We start from the raw sequence: 22,961 nt of genomic DNA, 5'->3' as shown, positions 1-22,961 counted from the left end.
CTTAAAGATGCACTAAAATTAGAGACTAATTTTTTTAGTTTCTAATTTAAATATTACTAGAGACTATTTTTTTTGATCACTATTGACTCAAATTTAGATACCATTTTTTTAGTATCTAATTGTTCTATATTAGAAACCAATATATTAGTCTCTAATAAAAATATAACAAGAAACTAATATTTCAGTCACTATTAAATTATTTGACACAAAAATATTTGGTCTCTAATTAAAATACACGAGTAAATAATAATTGATTTTTTAGTCTCTATTAACTCATTTTAGATACTTTTTTAGTGTCTAATTATACTATATTAGAGACCAATATATCGATCTATGATAGAAATATAATATGCAACTGATTTTTTAATTAATATTAATTTATTTTAGATAAATCAAGTTCTAATTAAAAAATAATAAAAATTATTTTTTTAATTACTGTTAACTCATTTTAAAAATTATTTAAGTATATAATTAAAATTAATAAAAATTAAAATATTAATATTATGTATATAATATTTAAATTAGAAACACCTAAAGTATCAAATATCTGCCATGCAAGAAATGGACTTTAAGAGCTACTTAATAATAATTAATAAAGGAATCTTAAAAAAAATTAAAAAAAATGAAACATTTACTTGTGGAGACGAAAAGCCTCCACGATTTCTTCTTATCCACGTGTAGAGTGTTTATGAAGACAAGTTTTTTTGATGAGCGGAGGGAGGTCTGAGACATTTACGTGTAGAGAAAAGGGTCTCTCTGAGACACTCACTCATTAAAGGAGCTCTGCAACTCTGTCAGCCTCATCGGTGTGGTGGCCGCGACCGTCGAACTCAAACACCTCCCCTCCGGCAAGGTGGTGGCGTGGACCCGCCTCTCTGTCAAGAAGAACGCCACGCAAGTGTCCTCCATAAGCCTCACTTTCTGGGACGAAGAAGATTAAGGGATAGGAGTTGAATCCAGTAAGTTTAGCAAAGTTCATAGGAATTTCGAAATCTAAATTTAAAATATTTGTTATTAGTATTACTCATTAGTCTTTCTGACGAGAGGGTGCTAATGTAGATGAAGATTTTAATGGAGGGAACAATATAGTCAGAGAGTTTGTTGGTTTTAGCAATAGGAAACAGGTTTGAAAATGATATAGTGGTTTTTCCGATAAGAGCATTTATGAAATATATTGCCAAAATGGCTATGACAATGACAACGCCGGACTCAAAATCATTGATACTTAGCTCTCCCTACCCAACAAATGAAACCAAACGCTTACTATCACCATAGTTTAGTTCATCGTTCACATCGCACTTCGCTAACTTTGTTGTAGTTTCTATCTCTGGTTTTTCTGTTTTCTTCATCCTGTGATTTGAGAATTTATTTCTTTTGTTTTTTTGTAATTCGAATTCAATTAGGAAGCTAAAAGGTATGGATCATCCGAGTTTCGAGATCTTCAACAATGGGGAAAAAGCGTGCGATGACGCCGGCGGAGGATGTTGACTTGTCCTCCATCAAGTACGAACGAGAGGTTGTGCAAGGTAACTTCACTGCCTTGCTTCTTCTACAATCAATTTTGATTCAATTTTTTTCCTCTTTTGTTTAATTTATTTTTTTGCAGCTCCACATTTGACTGGATTTGTATTTAGATTCTTTGTGAGGATACTCGAAGCTCCGCTGATAGGCCCTATCATAATAAATTATTTGAAGAAACAAAATAAAATTAACCAAGTTTGTGTATGACTATTTTTTTCCTAGAAGTGTTTTGTTTCGGTTGTTCATTATCATTTACGAATGATACAACAGTAGCATAGCAAATTGACTAACTTTTGTCTATCTTTTTGTTCTTACAATTATGAACAGTTATTGCAGTACACTGTGATACCTGAGGAACCCATGTTCAAACCTGAATATCCACCTCAAGGTGGTTCTCTCTCCACATTTGTGAATTGCCAATTTGTAGTCTCAATATATTTTTATGTTTAAATTGTCATTTTTGAATTGTCAAAACAGAGTGAAAAGATTTTTATTCTAGTGTATAAAGCACAAAGGTATTAACAAAAATAATCTCATAAATTCCATAATGTCCATAGAGATTTATGAATTTCAATTGAATAACCTGAAAATCAATAGAGATTTGCATGCAGCAATACGAACATGCCTTCCTTTCCTATTGTAATAAAAAGTTATGAATGAACTATAATCAATACACACCAGAAAACTGATAGTAGCTGCAGTTGTACTTTGTTGAAATTGATTGCATCTTCAAGTTGTATGTGAATAACTATGATGTCTCTATTGTTTGTGATTCAGGGGAAGAATATGCCAAGGATGGAGAAAGGAAAGGTTTGGGTGGAATTTGCAGGTCGATTGGAAGGGTCGGTTTGTATGCACCACAAACTCACTATTGTCATTTTTCTCACCATTTCTTTATCACTTTGGTTTTTAATACCTCGCAATTGAAACTCTTGGTTTAATTCAAGATGGCTGTAAAGCCAATGTGGAAACTAATTTTCACTTGAAAAATCAACTCTACCATTAGTATTAATCTCTCTTGCACCAAGCATTTCCAAGACCATCATTCCATAACTATAGACATCTGATTTATGTGACACTCCACCAAAATTTCTGCAGAACAATTCAGGAGCAATATATCTTACAGTTCTCCTTGCAACCAGCATTGATATAGTACTTTTTTCTCTTGGACATATTTTAGCAAGCCCAAAATTTACCCAACCAAGTTCTAAGCTAATTTGTATAAGTTCTCTCGTGTAACTTCTCCATACACTTGTTTTTAATTTATACATAAGTTAATTTAAACTTACGGAGAAGTTTATTTCATTTTTTTTCCTAAAAGAATTTTTGGATAAGTTTATGGAACGAGAGAATTAGTATTGCATAATAGATGTTGGCAATGTGAAGTATGTTAGCTTGCATTGGAGGTGGCAGTGACTAACCGAATGACGGAATATCTAGAAAATTGGTAGGTAATATATTGCCATAGGCTGCTGTAATGCACAAGTGAGGGTGCAAAGCTTTTAAATTTGACAAGAAAGTATCCTACAGTGATTAATTAATTTTATAATTTTAAACATGATTTCGGCCTCAGTGTTAAATTGTGCCCACAACGGCTTAAAATCTAATTTTATTTGATTTTGCAACTTTCCCTAGACATATGTCACTGGGTTATGATATATTAAAATGTTTGACCTATGTGATATTATGTGTAGTTTTAAAAAATTAAAAAATTTAATTACTTAATTTTCATGTTATTATATAGTGTATGTTGACTTTTTGCATAATAGTTTAACATAGAATAAATATATGAAGTAAATAAATAATTAATATTATACTTAAATAATTATTATGTTTTAGTAGAAAAATAATTGAAGTTAGATATATGGTGAATTTGAATAAAGAAGATAATAAATATGAAAGAAAATGACATAAATAAGAAAGATAAATAAGGAAAAATTTTAGCGACTACTTTTTTTTAATTATATCAGTCACTTTGAGTCATTGAAAAATGGGTCACTAATTCTGTTATTTTAAAATTTGGTCACTAAAATAGTTACTTTAGAATCAGTTATTATATCAGTCACTAAGTTGATTATTACAAAATAAGTTGCTAAGTTAGTCATTATAAAATAGGTTACTAAATTAGTTGTTATCAAAATTGGTATCTAAATTGGTTACTATAATATTGGTAATTAAAACAGTCGCTATAAAATTGGTCAGAGATGGTCATTAAAAATTGGTCAATAAATTGGTCATTGTAGAATAAGTTACTAAGTTGGTCATTATAAAATTAGTCGCAAAATCGGTCATAAAAAAATTGGTCATTAAATTAGTTTTTAAATCAGACTTTAGATTGGTAGCTAAAATTAGCAACCAGTGGTTTAACTACTTTCTATAATTGGTATCTAATTTAGTCACTTATTGATTTAGTAACTGATTTTGTTAATTTAGAGACTAAAAATTTTGTCTCTAAAACAAAGTTTTCTTGTAGTGAGGGGACTTGTATTTAATTATGGCATAAGATGCGAATTTAGAATTAAGTTATACTGAGTGCTTAGACAACCTAAGAGAGTATAAAATTAATCTAAGGATACTAATAGGAGCAACCTAACAACCATATGAGACTATTTAGTATATTATAAAAAGAAAAATTGTATGACTTAAAAGATGTATGAAAAATGACTTGACAACCAAGTATTTATTCATAAATTTAAGACATTTATTTTTCTTGAGAAGAAATAATTATTTCTTAAAATTGATATTATATTTAATGGAAGAATTTTTATTTTATTTTAAATTTTTAAATATGATTTGAAATATTTATTATTTATAATTTTATATATCTTGAAATGTCTACTATATCACTTCGTTCTATAATTGTTAATGGAAAGTTGGTTGGATCCAACTTTGATGATTGGTACTATTCATTGAGAATTGTTTTCATGCATGAAAAGCTTATTGATGTAATTGACAAGCCTATTGCACCTCAACCTGAGAATGGAGATGAACAAGGGACCAATGCTTATAAAAAGTACTTGGAACTCTACATGAGCACCAAATGCCTCCTTTTGGCATCTATGAGTTCTAAACTCCAAAGGAAGCATGAGGACATGGAGCTTGTTGAGATTATTAATCATCTTAAGAAGATGTATGGTGGACAAAGTAGAACTGCTAGATACCAATTATCTAAGACTTTGTTTAGGTACATAATGACTATTAATGTTGAAGTAGGACACCATGTTTTGAAGATGATTAGTCTTATAGAACAACTTGAGAAGTTAGAATGCAAAATTGGGAAAGAGTTATCTCAAGATTTGATCTTACAGTCACTCCTTGGGACATTCTCACAATGCATTGTTAACTTCAACATGAACAAAATGGATTATGATTTGCATGAGATGTTAAACTTATTAATTAATTATGAGAATCAAATTGCCTCTAAAAAGTCCAAAGGAATTGCAATCGTAGTTGGTAAATCCAACAACAAAATGAAGTTAGCCAAAAAACACACAGAAGGGGGTTGAATGTGTGTGTGAACGAAGGAATTTTAAAACCATTTTCGCAAAGAGACTTTTTTTCATCTAATAAAAATATTATTTTGAACACTTAAGAATAGTGCAAGGTTGGCTGAACAAAAGATTTTGTGTTTGAGAGTTTATCGTTTGCACAAGGAAAATTTTTCTTAAAATAATAAGTTACGTAAGTGTATTTTCCGTCTGAAGATAGTTTCAGTAAAAATAAGCAGTGAACAAAATTTTCAGAATGATATATCAGTTAAACAAAATTTCGTTTGAAAAATAGATAAAGAGTGCAAAGAGTTTTATACTGGTTCGCTCAACCTGAGCTACGTTCAGTCTCCTTCAACTGAAGGGTTCCACTAATCACAACGGATTACAAGTATTATCAACCACTTCTGATTTGCCAACTTCACTCGTCAGCGTTAGTATTCTTAAACCACTTCTGGTTCTCCAAGTATTATCAATCACTCTTGGTTCTCCAACTTCACTTGTTAGCGCTAGTATTCTTAAACCACATCTGGTTCCCCAAGTATTCTTTCAACTAGCCTCTTCAAGCTTTATAGCAGATTAATGTTTTGAGTGTGTATATAACTCTCACAGAGAGGATAGGATGGTTTCTACACTCACTAAGGTATGCAACCTTAGTTTTACATAGATATGTGTTTTGAGTGTGTATATTACTCTCATAGAGAGGATAGGATGATTTCTACACTTGCTAAGATCAGCTATCTTAGATCTACACAAATATACAAGACTGTACAGGAAGAGATGTAAGTTATCTTTTACGTTTGCTTTTGCTTATTGCTCGTTGCTTTTCTTCTCTTCTTTTTCTTCTCTTGTTGGGTCTTGATATTTATAGCCTCATGATGAATTTGTCTGTTGTTTAAATTTGAAAGTGTCTGTTTGAGCGGAGCTTCCCGTTGGCGCAGATAGTAGTTCGTTCATGGCCATATAGATCTTTCATTTAATGCATTTGATCTTGCATTAAATGTTTGCTTACTAAATCTGTGTTACGTGAAGTCTTTTATGTAGTTCATTCACTTTTATGTCTGACTTCAATCATAACCTAGGTATTTTTATACTCTTTCCGTCATTATAGTTGTAGAGGCGTTGTCTTTTTTTGAAAAGTAGGTATACTTTCTTTGACACACACATGCCTTGACTTGTGGATACACACTTGTCTATCTTTCTTCTTTCTTCTCACAAATTTGATGACTTCGTGTGTTCTTCTATGAGTGTAGACGATATTTGATACCTCTTGTTGTGAATAGTGGACCTCACACGCTTTTCAGTATTCTTCGTCTGGCTTTTGATCAGGCTTAGTCTTGATGCTTGATCAACCATCATTTGATGCTTTGTACGGCTCAACCAGGCTTCGTTTGGTTTTAACCATTGTATGTGTAATAGCACGTACTTTATTTTTCAGTTTTGCCTGTTCTTATATTTATCTGAAACACTAACACACATGTTAGAAATAACAATATGTATTATATTTGTCATGTTCAAAACCTTGTTGAGAATTGCTTCGTCTAACTTAACAATCTCCTCTTTTTTTATGATGACAAATATAATCTATCAATTTGTTTCAGATACAATATACATACAAGTTCATGCATTTCATATCATGCATTAGAGCAATCATTAAGCAATTTAAGGGTTTAGGGTTTTAAGGCTCTCCCCCTTAGTATATGTTCTCCCCCTTACTTGATTATCCCTTGGACAAGTTTGATAGATCCTTTCCTACTTCTCCCCCTTTGTAATCATCAAAAAGAAATAGGTGTAGACAAAACAACAATTTATTGTTCACTTATCAGTTCCATTCCTAGCCTATCTCTTAGCCAGATGTATCTATCTTCTTGAAGGGGCTTGGTAAAGATATATGTTAGTTGTTCTTCTTTTTTAACATATATTAGTTCGAAGGTTCCTTTTTGTACATGATCTCTAATGAAATGGTGTTTTATCTCTATGTGTTTAGTCCTAGAATGCAAAACAGGATTTTTAGCAATGCTAATTGCAGCAGTGTTATCATAAAGTACAGGAATATTACTCTCATAGATGTCGTAGTCTTCCAACTGATGTTTGATCCAAAGCAATTGCGTGAGGCACTGTCCTGCGGTGATATACTCAGCTTCTCAAGTTGATAAGGAAATCGTGCTTTTCCTTTTGCTAGTCCATGATACTAAGCATCGCCCGAGAAAATGACATCCTCCGCTAGTGCTTTTTCTCTCCCATTTGTCCCCTATGTAATTTGCATCATAATATCCTAATAGAGAAAATTTTTGCCTTCTATAGAAGTTGATTCCTGGGTTAGCTGTTACTTTAAGATATCTTAGAATACGTTTAATAGCTTGTAAATGTACCTCCTTAGGTCTTACTTCAAATCTAGCGCAAACGCAGACACTGAATGTAATGTCAGGTCTAGATGCTGTTAGATACAAGAGTGAACCTATCATTCCTTGATACATGGTGCTATCTACATCTGGTGAATCTTTTCCTAGACCAAGATTAGGTGATGGATGCATTTGAGACTTCATTGGTTTTGCATCTTCCATCTTATACTTTTTCAGCAGCTCTTTCGTATATTGTGTTTGATGAATTTTGATCCCTTCATCTGACTAGACAATTTGAAGTCCTAGGAAGAACTTCAGCTCTCCCATCATGCTCATTTCAAATTCATCCTACATAAGCTTGTAAAATTCTTGGCAGAGATTTTCGTTTGTAGCACCAAATATTATGTCATCTACATAGATTTGAATGATTATGAAATCATCTTTTAGTTCTTTTCTAAACAGAGTGCTGTCAATTTTTCTTCTTATGAAATTGTTACTTATTAAAAAAGAGCTTAGTTTATCGTACCATGCTCGTGGTGCTTGTTTTAGTCCATACAATGCTTTGTTTAATTTGAAAACATATGATGGTAGCAAGTCGTTTTCAAAACCAGGGGGTTGCCTTACATAAACCTCTTCTGAAATTGTTTCGTTTAAAAATGCACTTTTAACGTCCATATGATATAATTTCATGCTAGTACATGCAACAAAAGCAAGTATTATAATTGCCTCTATCCTAGCAACTGGTGCAAAAGTTTCGGTAAAGTCAATACCTTCTTGTTGTGTGTACCCTTTTGCGACTAACCTGGCTTTGTTCCTTACGACATTTCCTGATTCGTCCAGTTTGATTCTGTACACCCATTTCATACCAATGATCATTCTATCCTTTAGTACTAGAACAAGTCTCCAGACGTCATTTTTCTAGAATTGGTTGAGTTCTTCTTTCATGGCTTGAACCCAACTTTCGTCCGACAAAGCTTTGTTTGTGGTTCTTGGTTCAACCTGGGATAACAATGCAATTTGTGCCTGTGTCTTGAATGAGCTTCTAGTCCTTACTGCATCCTTTGCTTCACCAATGATCTACTCTTGTGGATGATGAGTTTTCATCTTCCAGTTTCGATTGACTGGTTCTCTTTCCTCTCTTTCATCCTGTTGAACTAAAGTTTCTTTAGACTCAGACTTCTTCTTTTGGTCTTTATTCACCTGCATGTTCTCAGAAATTTTCTAGCTCTGATATTTCTTTATCAGGCTTGTTTTCATCAAACTTTACGTGAATAGCTTCCTCAACAGTTCTGGTTCTGTTGTTGAAGACCCTATAGGCTCTTGACCTTTCAGAGTATCCAAGTAGAATACCCTCTTTGGTTTTTGAGTCAAATTTACCTAAATTATCTTTGGTGTTTAAAATGAAACATTTACATCCAAATGGATGAAAGTACGAAATGTTGGGTGCTCGTCCCTTCCATAATTCATAGGGAGTTTTCTTCAAAATAGGCCTAATATATATTCTATTTTGAATGTAGCAGGATGCATTACACAACTCAACCAGGCTTCGTTTGGTTTTGACCATAGTATGCGTAATAGCACGTACTTTGTTTTTCAATTTTGCCTGTTCTTATATTTATCTGAAACACTAACACACATGTTAGAAATAACAATATGTATTATATTTGTCATGTTCAAAACCTTGTTGGGAATTGCTTCGTTTGACTTAACACAAAAGGGGTAAAATAAAGTCTAAGCCCAAAAAGAAACCTTTTGCAACTAAGGGTGGTGTGACCAAACCCAATTGTAAGAAAGTTGCAGTTGACAAAAGTGATGTTGAATGTTTTTATTGCAAAGAAAAGGTACACTGGAAGAGAAATTGCAAGAAATATCTTTATTCTTTAAAGGAAAACAAATAAGGGGCTACAAATAACTAGAAGGCTAAAGAAAGGAGAAGTTAATCTTCAAGTTGGGAATGGAGCAAATGTTGTTGCTTTAGCTTTACGATCAGTTTTGTTAATAATTCCTACTAGCAAAGTACTAGTGTTAGACAATTGTTATTATGTTCTGAAATTTGTTTCAAATATTATTTCAATTTCTATGTTGGACTAACGTGGTTTTCAAATTATTTTCAATAATAACATTTGCTCAATTTATCATGGTGATGATTTCTTTGTGAATGGTTATTTCCAACATGGTATTTATGTCTTGCTTGATGTAAACTTTAATCTAGTTATGCATGTTTCTAATTCCAAAAGAGAAAGGGATAATCAAGTAAATAAAACATATCTTTGGCATTGTAGGCTTGGTCATATTGGAGAGAAAATAATTAAAAAGTTACACATAAGGAAGAGCACCTTGATCAACATGATTATAAATCATATAAAAATTGTGAATCTTGTCTCAAAGGAAAAATGATCAAATCTCCATTTACGGGAAAAGGAGAAAGAGCTTCTGAATTATTAGGACTGATTCATACAGATGTTTATTGACCTGTGAAAATTCAAGCCAAAGGTGGATTTTTATATTTTATCACCTTCACTAATAATATGTCTAGATATGGTTTTGTGTATCTTATGAAACATAAATCTAAGTCATTTGAAATGTTCAAAAGATTCTGAAGTGAAGTTGAAAAATAAACTAGTAAGAATATCAAAGTGCTAAGATCTGATAGAGGAAGAGAATATCTTAGCAATGATTTTCTTGATCATTTGAAAGAGAATGGGATCCTCTCATAGTGGACACCTCTAGGAACACCGCAATACAATGATGTATCTGAAAGAAGGAACTAAACCTTATTAGATATGGTAAGATCCATCGACATATTTGTTGAACAAAGTTCCCACAAATTCTGTCTCAACAACACCGTATGAGATATGGAAAAGGGCATAAACCAAGTCTCAAGCACATTAAAGTTTGGGGTTGTCTTGCTTATGTTAAGAGGTTGCAAACAGATAAACTTGAAGCAAGGTCAGACATGTGTTGATTCATTAGGTATCCTAAAGATACAATGTGATACTATTTTTATTACCCTTCTGACCATAAAGTGTTTGTGGCAAGAGGAGCAACCTTTATGGAAAGAGAATTTCTTGTAGAAGGTTGTCATGGTAAAGAAATAGACCTTGATAAAACCCAAGAAACCAATGGAGAAACAAATGCTCAAGAACATGAGATGGATAATTGTTAAGTCTCATTTATACATATATTTATATAGGAATTATTGAACAATTCCACTCACCCCATGCACTCTTGTAATATAATTGTTCTCTTTTTTATTCAATTTTTGTGCAGATATAGCTAACCCAAAACTCATCTAACAATATCCTGATACACCTCATTTTTTGTGCAGGTATCGAGTTAAAGAGTTGAGGTTGAAGACCTATTGGACTGGAAATTGAAAGAGCTAAGGAGCAGGAGAAGCATCATTGCGCCAGGCGCAGACTACCCCGTTGGGCTTGAAAAACACAGAGAGCATCACCTCTGCACTTCAACATTGCGCCAGGTGTCGCAACCCGTAAATTTCCGATCTCGCGACACATGGTTTAGACATCCTTTTAAAAGTCTCATTAATTAAGGAATGCCCGGACACCAGACTAATCCTTAATTAATGGTTTTGAAAATAAGTTCATGGAGTCGCCACCAATATTTTACTCAAAACATTGGAAAAAGAAAAGATTTTTAAAAGTCCAATAATGGCCTTGATAAACAGAATTGGGTTTGGGAGTCGATTACGTATAGGGAAGGTATTAATCACCCCTACAACGCCCTTAATCAGTACCCTATGATGAAGTTAACATTTAAACAATAATAATATAAATATTAAATCTCCTTTTATTAATAACTATTTACATGCTTGAAATTTAAATTATACAATTAACCCTAAAATGCCTACATGATTATTCCTATTATAACAATAATTATTATAGATAAGAAATAAAAAAAAAGAAATTAACTGAAATACCTCTTGAATGAGCTCTATTGGATCTTCAAAATAAGGAGATTTTAGGTGCTTTATGACAACCTTTCGCACTACAATTGCCTCACAATACTCAAGAAATACAATAGGAGAGTGAGAGAGAAAACGAGAGAAATTTCGAGCTCTAAGGAGTGCTGAACGAAATTTTTTGGGTCCTCAAAACTGTGGCCGAGATTTCTACTTATAGACATCAGACGTGGGCCAGAACGACCCGTTCTGGATTCAGAACGGCCCATTCCGGATCTGAACGTTATATGTTAATTTTGCACCCTAGAACGACCCGTTCTAAAATCAGAACGGCCCATTCCGGAAACCAGAACGGCCCATTTTGATTTAGGAACGACCTATTCCAGACCAAATATTTTAGGCCATTTGATTGGTTTGGAATGGCCCGTTCTGGTCTAGAACGGCCCGTTCCAACCTACAATTTTAGGCCTTTTAGGAGTCTTGGAACGGCCCGTTCCAATTCAAGAGCGGCCCGTTCCGGACTTGAGAACAACCCGTTCTGATTTTGGAACGACCCGTTCCGGGCCACTAAAAATAGTTGATTTGGGCTTTTGGGCCCTCTGATGTCCTATCTTATTGTTTGTGTTCCCCCGGACGAAATTGGGTGTCTACAACTGCCCCTCTTTACTTGTCCTTTGGAATAGCTGTGTTGCTTTTCCAAAGGCAAGAAAAGACGTAGACATTTCTTCCGGGTCTTCTTCTCGTCTCTATGTTGATGCTTCTATGTTGCTTCCCTTGGACAGATGTATTTGCTCGTATCCTCACCCTTCAGAGCAGTTGAGCATTGATTGCGTACTCTATTGGGTAACAAGGTTGACAAACTATACACCTGATCTTCAGTCTTCGAGTAGAGGCTCCATTGTTTCTCTTGTGATAATGTGTCCCTTTATTTGTAGCTTGTTTAAGAGGGAGTATATTCTGAGCTCAACCTCTCCAAGATGGACTGATATTTAAGGCTTCAACCAGCCCATGGTGGAAGCTCGACGACGATCCTGGTTGTGACTTCGAGGAACTCAACGGTGTCTTTGCTATAATTCTTGATCTGAGAGGCTCGATGGCGACTCTTCAATCAAGATGGACTGATTTCAAGGCTTTAGCCAGCCTATGGTGGGAGCTCGGCGGCAGTCCCAATTTTAACTTCGAGAAACTCGGCGGTACCCTCACTGTCGTTCTTGATCTGAGAGGCTCGATGACGGCTCTTCAATCAAGATGGACTGATTTTAAGGCTTCAGCTAGCCTATGGTGGGAGCTCGACGGTGGTCCCGATTTTGACTTTGAGGAACTTGGCGGTACCCTCACTGTCGTTCTTGATTCGAGAAGCTCGACGGCGGCTCTTCAATCAAGATGGACTGATTTTAAGGCTTCAGGCAGCCTATGGTGGGAGCTTGACGACGGTCCCAATTTTGACTTTGAGGAACTCGGCGGTACCCTCACTGTCGTTCTTGATCTGAGAGGCTCGACGACGGCTCTTCAATCAAGATGGACTGATTTTAAGGCTTCAGCCAGCCTATGGTGGGAGCTCGGTGGCAGTCCCAATTTTAACTTCGAGGAACTCGGCGGTACCCTCACTGTCGTTCTTGATCTGAGAGGCTCGACGACGGCTCTTCAATCAAGATGGACTGATTTTAAGGCTTCAGCCGACCTATGGTGGGGGCTCGACGGCAATCCCGATTTTGACTTCAAAGAACTCGGCGGTACCCTCGTTGTCATTCACTGATTTGAGAGGCTCGACGGCAGCTCTCGACTTGGATATTGTTGATGTCCTTTGAAGGAGGACCTTTGAAATCTTGGGTGGATACTCAACGGTGATCCTTCTTCGATTTGAGGTACTCGACGGTACCCTCGTTGTTGACTTGTGATGGAAAATGCCCCAAGGAGGATGGACAAGATGTACTTGATGTGCCCCTGTGTTGATGGGCGATAGATGGGTGATAGGGATTCTGGTGTTGCCCCTTCCATGTGAGTATTGTGATGCCTCTCTAGGCGTCTGCTTGTGGTAGGTTTTTTCTGAATTTTATATTTGTTTAGCTTTGGCTTTTTCATGTTTGAAGCTTGCCTTTTTTCTGCTATTTTTCTAAATGCTTCGGCTTTTTCAACATGTATGAAGCTTGCCTTTTTCTATTTTATCTTTTGTTATCATCATTGGTGGAGGGATCCCATCCCATGATGATGTTATTTGCTTAATATTTATTGATGAGTATTATTTTGGAAGCCACTCCTGGCTTTGGTAAGGAAACCATTCCTAGTCTTGACATTCTCTTGAATCATCCTTCATTCAATTGAGGAGTAAGGCGTGATGGCCTCTTCATGCTTGTGGACTTGATTATTCTTCCTCGTCCGGTTCTATCCCGTCTTGTTGTTGACATGTCTTTTGTTTCTTGGTGGCTATATGAAACCACTTGGCTATGCTTTTTGACATGATCTTGGCTTTAAGGCACTATCTAGTTGTTGATCTTTTTTACGAGTGCTTCGGCCTCTTGATTCCTCCGACAAGGGATGGATAGACACACACAAAGAATGCAAGAATGCAAAAGAAAATGCAAAGCAGGAATGGATTGGATTTTTTCTAATTTTTTTGAACTTATACCCTTTGTGCACACTTGTGCCCTATGCATGCAATGCAATGATGCCTCTATGCTAATGCTTAAATGCAGATTGATTTTACTTTCAAGAAATTAATCTATGCGCATTAACTAATGACATGGATTGTTAGCCTTTAGCCGTGTCGAATTCATTTCAAGTGTTGCTTCCTGAACCTGAGGCTTAGTGCTGCTTCTTGAACCTGAGGTTTGTTTAATTCAGCCCTCTCGCTTGTACCGGATATGATATGTTAACCCTTAGATCAGGTGTACCTAGACTCTGTTCTAGGACACCTCCATCTTTTCCTTGTGAGTGTTCACTGTGCATACTCCATGTATCTTTCAAATTTATCTTAATGCCATATAGGTCAAGAGGAAAGAGAAGAAGGGGATATACACATATATTTTTTGTAAAAGTTTTGTTAGAAAGGATTTTTTTATCAAAAATGGTTTATAGAAGAATGGCTGGCCGAGGTAGGCTAGTGGTTTAGGCTGATGAACAAGCACATTCAAAGTGAGGAAATCATTTTCTGCGTTAGCTTATTATTTCCTTCAAAGTTAAGCGATGACTTGGGATTGCATATTGATTAAATGATCTTCCCGAGCCGCCTTTCGGTTTTCAACTCGGGATGTTGCTTTGTCCTAACTTTTGCCTAGGTTACCCTTTTTGTTTATGGGTCTCCTAACGGACCTTGCCCTAATCTTTGTGTTGCCCTCCCAATGAGTTTCTTGCGGGGTTTTGTCTTTGTAACATTTGTGATCATCTTTCATTCCTTCAATAAAGGGGGGTGCCCCTTGCACTGATTTCGCTGGGACTTTTATCCACAAGTCATGCCAAATTTGATTGATCTCTATGTGCTCCTTATTGCGTATTAAGCCATTGTTTCCAATGACGTCCTTATTTCAAATGTACTTGTTCATTTAAGGTTTGTTAATGAGGCTTAGAGTAGATAAGAGGGAGAAGAGAAATGAAGAAGAAATATGTATGGCATTAAAATAGAATTTTCAATTTACACGTGCCCATTTAATGTAGCTCAAGGGCCCGGGCATGCCCCGAGTTCGTGATTCGTACACAAAGAAAAAGAAGGAGGTTGCCCCTTAGAGAGGCCTAGGTCATCTAATTATAGAGCTAGTCCTCCACTTGCTTGGAGGTGGCGCTTTAGAAGATCTCGTGTAGAGGGAGGGCCTTTGGCTTCTTCTCTCATGAAGGTGTTCTCAACCCATATCTTTCCTGAGATGTAGGAATGGGTAGAAGTGATGATAGAGTTTTCTATGGAGTCTTGTTTCTCAAAAGGAACATTCAAGCTGTCTCTCAATTTTCAGCTCTAACAAACATTGCTTTTTTTTTTTTGCCTAGTATGCCCTTTGTGGGATTTCATTCTAGGAGCTTCTTAACAAGCAATGCTTCTCTCTTGTTGAAATCATCTTTCAAGAAAGCTCTATTCACTTTGCCTTAGCGTTTGAAGGATTCGTCCTCCTCAGGTGCTCTTTATAAGCTTGCAACTCGTTAAGAGTGTGGATCCATCCATTCCCATTCCCTTTGGATTTCACGGTTTCACAACACGGCTTTATCCTCTTAGGGTAAGAGTTGGCGTCTTAATGATTGTGGAGTTCTTTACCCTCAACTCTTTATGCATGGCTTGCTTCCATTACTTCCGATTAACGCACATAGGTTAATTTCCCTTTTTATTCTCATTTATTATTTTACAAGGAGGGATATGTTCTAAATGAATGTAATGCAGAATGTAGAGAAAGTTGAGAATAATAAATATCAGTCTCATTGATTTGTTTATTTGTGAATGCTCAAATAGATTTCAACAGTATTAAGTGAGAATCTATATTAGATTCTAAGAAGACTTACTTCAACAAACATATCAAAGCAAGGGCCTAACCATAGTATTTTAAAAAAATTGATTTGGGCTTTTCTTTATAGCGCAGATACTGTCGTATATTAGAGCATTCACTTTTCTTAACTTTCTACACATACGGTAACCTAATCCTCCTTAGCTAATAAAATAAAATGAATGAAATTAATGAGCTAATCTAGAATGCATGTCATTTTTTTTGCCTAATCTTTATCATGTTTCTATTATCTAAAGGGGAATGATGCATGGTAAAGATGAGATTTCTTTTATTGATTTTTTTTTACAAAAAGGAAACTACCTATATGATGTTAATGGAATGCTGACCTAAGAATGTCCAAAGGGGTATAAAATTTTTATTATTATTATCTTTATTGTTTGCTTAATATAAAACTCCAATCCATCTTATTAGAACAAAATAATATAAACAAATGCACACACATATGCTCAATTACGTACACCCACGAACGATCATGATCAAATCCTTGGCCAGTGGTTCCTGTCAAGAAAAGTGCGTTGTATAGGACGATTCTAATCTCACTGGTCTTTAAGGCCCCCAAGGTGCCCCCATTATAGGGACCCAGTATCTCTGTCGCCGTCACTTGGCAAACTCTAAGGTCTGTCGTAGTATTTCGGGCTAGAATAATCGGTTATCACCTTGAGTGTGATTTCTGACAAGGCTCGCAGGCTCCAAGGCCAAACTTGGGTCGGTTGTACGTCAACCACTCCCTATGTTTAATACCCTCATGCCCCCGGGTGTAGGGGGAACTGTTGTGTGCAAAGATTTGTGTACAATTTTATTTCAAACAGGTGCGGAATTTAAATAAGAAAACAAATATCAAAGCCAAACAAAGAAAACAAACAAGGTAAAGGGGAAAAATATTTAAATTATTATTCTTATTTTATTAACTTCATCATTTATTTGGGCCTGACCCTCTTAAAACGTCCCTAGTGGAGTGTCATCTGTCGGAACCCGAAAATTTTTGATCTCGCGACATATGGTTTAGATATCCTTTTAAAAGTCTCGTTAATTAAGGAATGCCCGGACACCAGACTAATCCTTAATTAATGGTTTTGAAAATAAGTTCATGGAGTCGCCACCAATATTTTACTCGAAACATTGGAAAAAGAAAAGATTTTTAAAAGTCCAATAATGGCCTTGATAAACAGAATTGGGTTCGAGAGCCGATTACGTATAGGGAAGGTATTAAGCATCCCTGCAACGCCCTTAATCGGTACCCTATGATGAAGTTAACATTATAAAAAATAATAATATAAATATTAAATCCCCTTTTATTAATAACTATTTACATGCTTGAAATTTAAATTATACAATTAACCCTAAAATGTTTACATGATTATTTCTATTATAACAATAACTATTATAGATAAGAAATAAAAAAAGAGAAAAAGAAATTAACTGAAATATCTCTTGAATGAGCTCTATTGGATCTTCAAAATAGGGAGATTTTAGGTGCCTTGTGGCAACCTTTCGCACTACAATTGTCTCACAATACTCAAGAAATACAATAGGAGAGAGAGAGAAAAAGAGAGAAATTTCGAGCTCAAAGGAGTACTGGACGAAATTTTTTGGGTCCTCAGAACTGTGGCCGAGATTTCTATTTATAGGCATTAGTTGTGGGCCGGAACGGCCCGTTCCGGATACGAACGTTATATGTTAATTTTGCACCCTAGAACGGCCCGTTCCGGAAACCAAAATGGCCCGTTCTGATTTAGGAATCGCCCGTTCCAGACCAAATATTTTAGGCCCTTTGATTGGTTTGGAACGGCCCGTTCTGGTTTGGAACGGCCCGTTCAAACCTACAATTTTAGGCCTTTTAGGAGTCTCGGAACGGAACGTTCTAATTCAAGAACGGCCCGTTCTGGACCTGGGAACGACGCGTTCTGATTTTGGAACGGCCCGTTCCAGGCCACTAAAAATAGTTGATTTGGGCTTTTGGGCCCTTTGATGTCCTATCTTGTTGTTTGTGTACCCCCGGACGAAATTGGGTGTCTACACCAGGGCGCAAAAGCATCTGTGCTGGGCAAGCTTCAAAATAGAGAGCATTCAAAACTCTCTAGAAGACATTGCGCCAGGCACAGGAATATTCGCATCGGGTGTGATTCGAGACAGAAAGTAATTACCTCTTTGGAAGACCCTGCGTAAGGCGCGAGGCATAACGCGCCGGACGTGTAAACCCTATCTTGACTCGACCAATTCATATTTGAGCAAATCTTCGAGGCTCATTCCCTCATTCACACAGTGGGCAACTTCTAGGCAGTGTTGTAAAAACCAGATTGAACCAGTCGTTCAGACCAGTTGAACCGGGAACCGGTGGTTCAGCCGGTCCGAACCTTAAGTTGGATCGGTTATGCATTTGACTCGTTTCAAACCGGATTAAACCGGTCAATTTTTCGGTTTGACTAGTGAACCGGTGGGTCAAACCGATTCAACCACAAATTTTTTATTTTTTTTAAGGGACCACAAACCACAAAAATAACAATGAGAATTGAATCTTTTAATGGTAGAACAAAGAGTCTTATTAAACATAACAATGACTACTTGTTCTAATGTATTTATTTGTAATATATGCAACTTAAATAACTTTTATAGCATATTATTAATTTTAAATTATATATTTAATAATATAATATCTACATAGATATTACATATTTTATTTTGTGATATCAATTTCAAGCATATTATATATGTACATATTATTTATATTTTTAATTTATATTAATATATAGTTTAACATGTAATTTTTTTTATGTATTTCTTTATACAAAATAAAAATAAAGATAATTTTAAATAAGAAGAAAATTGAAATTTAAAATAGGATATGAATTTATTAAAATTTATAAGTATAAAATATATTTAACATGAATATTTTTTTAAAAAAATTAATAAAAATCGAGTCATGCAGTTCAATTAGTGACCCACCGGTTCAACCTTTGACCCACTGACCAAGTACCCTAACCAGTTCGATGACCGGTCCAGTTTTTAAAACTATGCTTCTAGGAGCTGTGGAATGGATTCCTGGTGCTTAGGACCGTTCGTGTGTGGGTCTTTCTTTCGGTTCTTCCATCTCTCTTCCATCTCTATTCTTTGTTTCACCCTCATTGTTTTTAGCGGTTCTACCCATTATTTTGTGGGGTTAGATGTAACCAGCGAAACTCTTTTGTACTCTTCACTTTATTAATGATATATATATGTTGTTTCATTCATTGTTGTGTTATGTTTCTATTCTTCATTCTTGCTTTGGATTAATTCTCCTTTGCTTGATATAGAGTCCATTGGGTATTGGAAAATAACCTTTGAAACTAGCTCTGAAACAAATGTCTAGTGGGAAATGTATCTAGGAATGGAGCTTGGCCCATCAGTAGTCTTAAACCCTAACCCGTAATATAGGTGTATGTATTGGATACTCAAGGAATTGATATTCATTACCTGCACCTAAGCTCTTGCTCTAAGGGATTAGGTTTGAGTAAACTTATGGGTTGATTAGGCAATGAATGTAACAAGAGAATAAAGATTCATCAGTGTGAAGTTCGGTGATATCTGACCCCAGAATCTTACAAACTCACAACACCATTTCTGTCCCTTCCACACACAAAATTTATATTGTAGTTTTGAAATTCCAATAGTCATAATATTTATTTCAAATGCATGACAATCTATGAAAAATTGGAATTATTCTTTACTCACAAATAGTCATTAAATGCTATTTTTACCTAACTAGTCCCTGTGGATACGATTTAAATTTACTACTTGAACGGCCAGTATACTTGCCATGTTTGAGTCCGTTGCCAGAGTTAAAATGATTTATGATGAGAACAAAAGTTAATTTCAACGGGAATCTCAACAATAATGAGTGACCTTTCTTTGATATTTTGAAATTAACGCAAAGGTTACCTTCTCCAACAATTGTGGTTAAATAACCAACTGTGGTTCAAGAACAGTTTAATGAACTAATTTTAGAACAAGCTCAACAACCTCTTAATGAAATACAAAGGGATTGCACAATTCAAGTGCCTCTTAGAAGGTCTAGTCGTGAACATCGTGCACCAAATAGATTGAATTTATTAGTCCATGATGACGCGACAAATAGGGTTGATCATAATGATGATGACCCTAATAGTTATGACGAGGCCATAAGAAGCTTGGACCATGAGAAGTGGCAAGAAGCCATGGAATCTAAGATGGAATCAATGAAGATCAACAAAGTATAGAATTTAGTTGAAGCTTCAAAAGATATAAAATCGATAGGTTTTAAATGGGTTTACAAGAAAAAGATCGGAGCAAATGGAAAGGTTAAGACCTATAAGGCTCACCTTGTTGCCAAAGGATATCGTTAAAATGAAGGAATAGATTATGACAAAACCTTTTATCCTGTGACAATGCTCAAATCAATTCCGATTCTACTTGCTATAGCAGCTTACTATGATTATGGAATATGGAAAATGGATGTAAAAACAACTTTTCTTAATGGTGAGCTAAAAAAGGATGTGTACATGAAATAACCTGAAGATTTATATCCTCTTCTGATCATAATAAGGTTTGTAAGCTACAAAGGTCCATTTATGGATTAAAACAAGCTTCTAAAAGTTAGAACATTCAGTTTAACAAAATAATTAAAAATTTTGATTTTGTTAGATGTGAAGAGGAACCTTGTGTTTACAAAAAGGTTAATGGGGGCACAATTATTTGTTTGATGTTGTACATGGATGACATATTTCTTATTTGGAATGACATACCATCTTTGCAAAGTACAAATATTTGGTTGTCCAAACAATTCCCTATGAAGGATTTGGGAGAGGCAACATATATTCTAGGAATAAAGATTTATAGAGATAGATCTAAAAGAATGCTTGGACTCTCCCAATCTATGTATATAGATACCATTTTAAAGAGGTATAATATGGAGAATTCCAAAAGGGGATATTTGTCGATAGGAACATGAATTAATCTCAGTAGGGAGGATTGTCCTAAAAACCTTGAAGAGAGAAAACACATGAATAGGGTGCCATACGCTAGTGTAGTGGGAGCTATCATGTACACAATGACTTGTACACGTCCTAACGTCGTCTTTGCACTAGGAGTAGTTAGTTGATATCAAGCAAATCCTGGTGAGGAGCATTGGAAAGTAGTTAAGACCATTCTTAAGTACTTAAGGACAACTCAAGATCAATTCCTCATTTATGGTGGCTTTGAACTAATGTTGAAAGGTTATACCAATGTAAGCTTTGCATTGGATAAAAATGACAATAAATCTATTTCAGGTTATGTTTTCACCTTAAATAGTGGTGTAGTGAGTTGCAAAAGTTCTAAGCAAGCTATGGTTGTAAATTCAAAAACTAAAGCAGAGTATATAATTGCAAGTGATAATGCTAAAGAAGCAAATTGGATGAAGAAATTTATAACTAAGCTTGGTGTGGTTCCTTCAATAGAAGAACCCGTTACGTTATTATTTGATAATAATGGAGCTATTGCTCAAGCAAAAGAGCCAAGATCACATCAAAAGTCTAAACACATCCTGAGAAGATATCACTTGATTAATTAGAGAAATCATTGAACATGGTGATGTTAAGAATTTAAAGGTAAATGGAAATGAGAACACAACAAATTCATTCACCAAGGCACTTGGTATCAAGGAGTTTGATAAACACAAGTGGGAGGTTGGAATGAAGTACATGATAGATTGACTCTAGTGTAAGTGGGAGATTGTTCAGAATAAAAGGTATGCCCAAGATCCAATCTATTTTATTTGCATTAATAAGATCATGCTTTATTATCATATTTATTGATTATGAGAAATAATTAATATGATAAAGTCCTTGATAGAGGGCCACCCTTGGAGCTTCATGTTGGACCCATTACTAGGTCCATGGCTAGGAGAATGGAGGAAGATGAAGGAGATACCATGCCTAGAGCCATACTCATCATGAGTGTGGAGTATTGATCCATCTCCTAGGCCTATTTTGAGTAGTATAGGATTTTATTGTTTTATTTTCTTTTTTACCCTTGTATTTTGGGGTACTTTAGATCATAGGATTTTATTATGTATTTTCATTTAACCTTTGTATTATGGGGCAAATTAGTTTAGGATTTATTTTAGGGCTTAAACCTTGACTTGTGAGGTCAAAGTCCACTTTTTTTCTATTTTTAGGTCAAAGGGTATTTTGGTCTTTTGGTAGGAAGGAACCCACACATCATCTAGGGTTCATTTAGGTTGCACTTGGCATGCATTTGGGCTGCATTACACGGCCATGCAACCCTAAATGCAACCCTAGATGCCTTCCCACTCCTATAAGTACCCTTAGCCTAGCACCTTGTACACACTTTTGGAATATATGAATTTGAGAGAGCATTTTTGCCTCAAATCCTCTCCTTACTCATCTAGGTCATCATGGCCTAGACCTCCCCTCTCCTCCCTTGAGTGAGTCCCCTCTCCTCCCTTGAGTAAGTTTAGGGTTCCTTGAGTGGCCTTCACCCCACTTAGTGAAGTAAGCCAACCAAGCACCACCCAAACACATCCCCCCTTCATCTACTCTATACGCCCAACCTCCACCCTTCACGCCCTTGTCTCCTTTTTCATCACCCTTGAAGGGAAGTTAAGCCCCTAAATCCATCATCCTGGTTGTGGCAAGGAGTCTCCCTTTGACCTTGGACGTCTTGGTCTCTCCCATGGTGGAAGGAGCCCATTATTTGGTATCATGAGCTTAGGTTTTCTTCAAGGGGAACTAGTTTTCTTTCATTTCTTTGACTCTTTTTTGAGTCCATTATCATCCATGAAAACCTATAAATGTCTTTTACGTTACTCCATGGTTCATTGCTTATTCATGAGCCTCCTTTTGTGCTTTAGGGTTTTTCTTGAGTCTTAGGTTCTTGTATGCCATTTCTTGCTTTTCATTCTTGTTTGCTGGAAAAATATTTCAAGAACATGAATAACATATATTGCATCTCTTTTTGATCCTTTTTACCTTTTAAGTTTTGTCAAAAGTGTGTTTCTCTCACCCATCTCAAAAAGACAAATATCTATATGTATGATGCACCCATTTGATGTATGAGAAAAATGAAAATATTTGATGTATGTGCTTTTCCATGAGGTGGCTGAAAATTTACTACACCATTTAGAAGTCATTCATGCATGTTGATTAGTCCTTGGCATGCTCCAAATTTGTGTTGAAATCTATGTGTTATTTGC

At 35.5% G+C, this 22,961-nt stretch overlaps 1 protein-coding gene across 13 annotated transcripts; it reads left to right on the top strand.

Annotated features, from left to right (window-relative positions):
* The first annotated feature begins 676 nt into the window (after positions 1-676).
* On the top strand, positions 677-18,981 carry LOC109810823 (fatty acid amide hydrolase). 13 transcript variants are annotated; one of them, XM_083075026.1, is made up of 6 exons: positions 678-959; positions 1,404-1,526; positions 1,635-1,722; positions 1,849-1,909; positions 2,299-2,363; positions 10,680-18,981. In XM_083075026.1, exon 6 carries the CDS (start codon positions 12,367-12,369, stop codon positions 13,027-13,029), a length of 663 nt encoding a protein of 220 aa, XP_082931152.1. In that variant the 5' UTR covers positions 678-959; positions 1,404-1,526; positions 1,635-1,722; positions 1,849-1,909; positions 2,299-2,363; positions 10,680-12,366; the 3' UTR covers positions 13,030-18,981. The 13 variants fall into 13 exon arrangements, with proteins under 13 accessions (XP_082931154.1, XP_082931152.1, XP_082931151.1 ...); XM_083075025.1 differs by having other exon boundaries at positions 1,607-1,722; positions 2,299-2,371; XM_083075023.1 differs by having other exon boundaries at positions 679-959; positions 1,607-1,722.
* The last annotated feature ends 3,980 nt before the right edge of the window (positions 18,982-22,961 follow it).

The sequence above is a fragment of the Cajanus cajan genome, chromosome 5, assembly GCF_000230855.2.
Source record: "Cajanus cajan strain Asha chromosome 5, NIPB_CcT2T_4, whole genome shotgun sequence".
Taxonomy (NCBI): Eukaryota; Viridiplantae; Streptophyta; class Magnoliopsida; order Fabales; family Fabaceae; genus Cajanus; species Cajanus cajan.
This window is presented reverse-complemented; position numbering and strand designations above follow the sequence as displayed.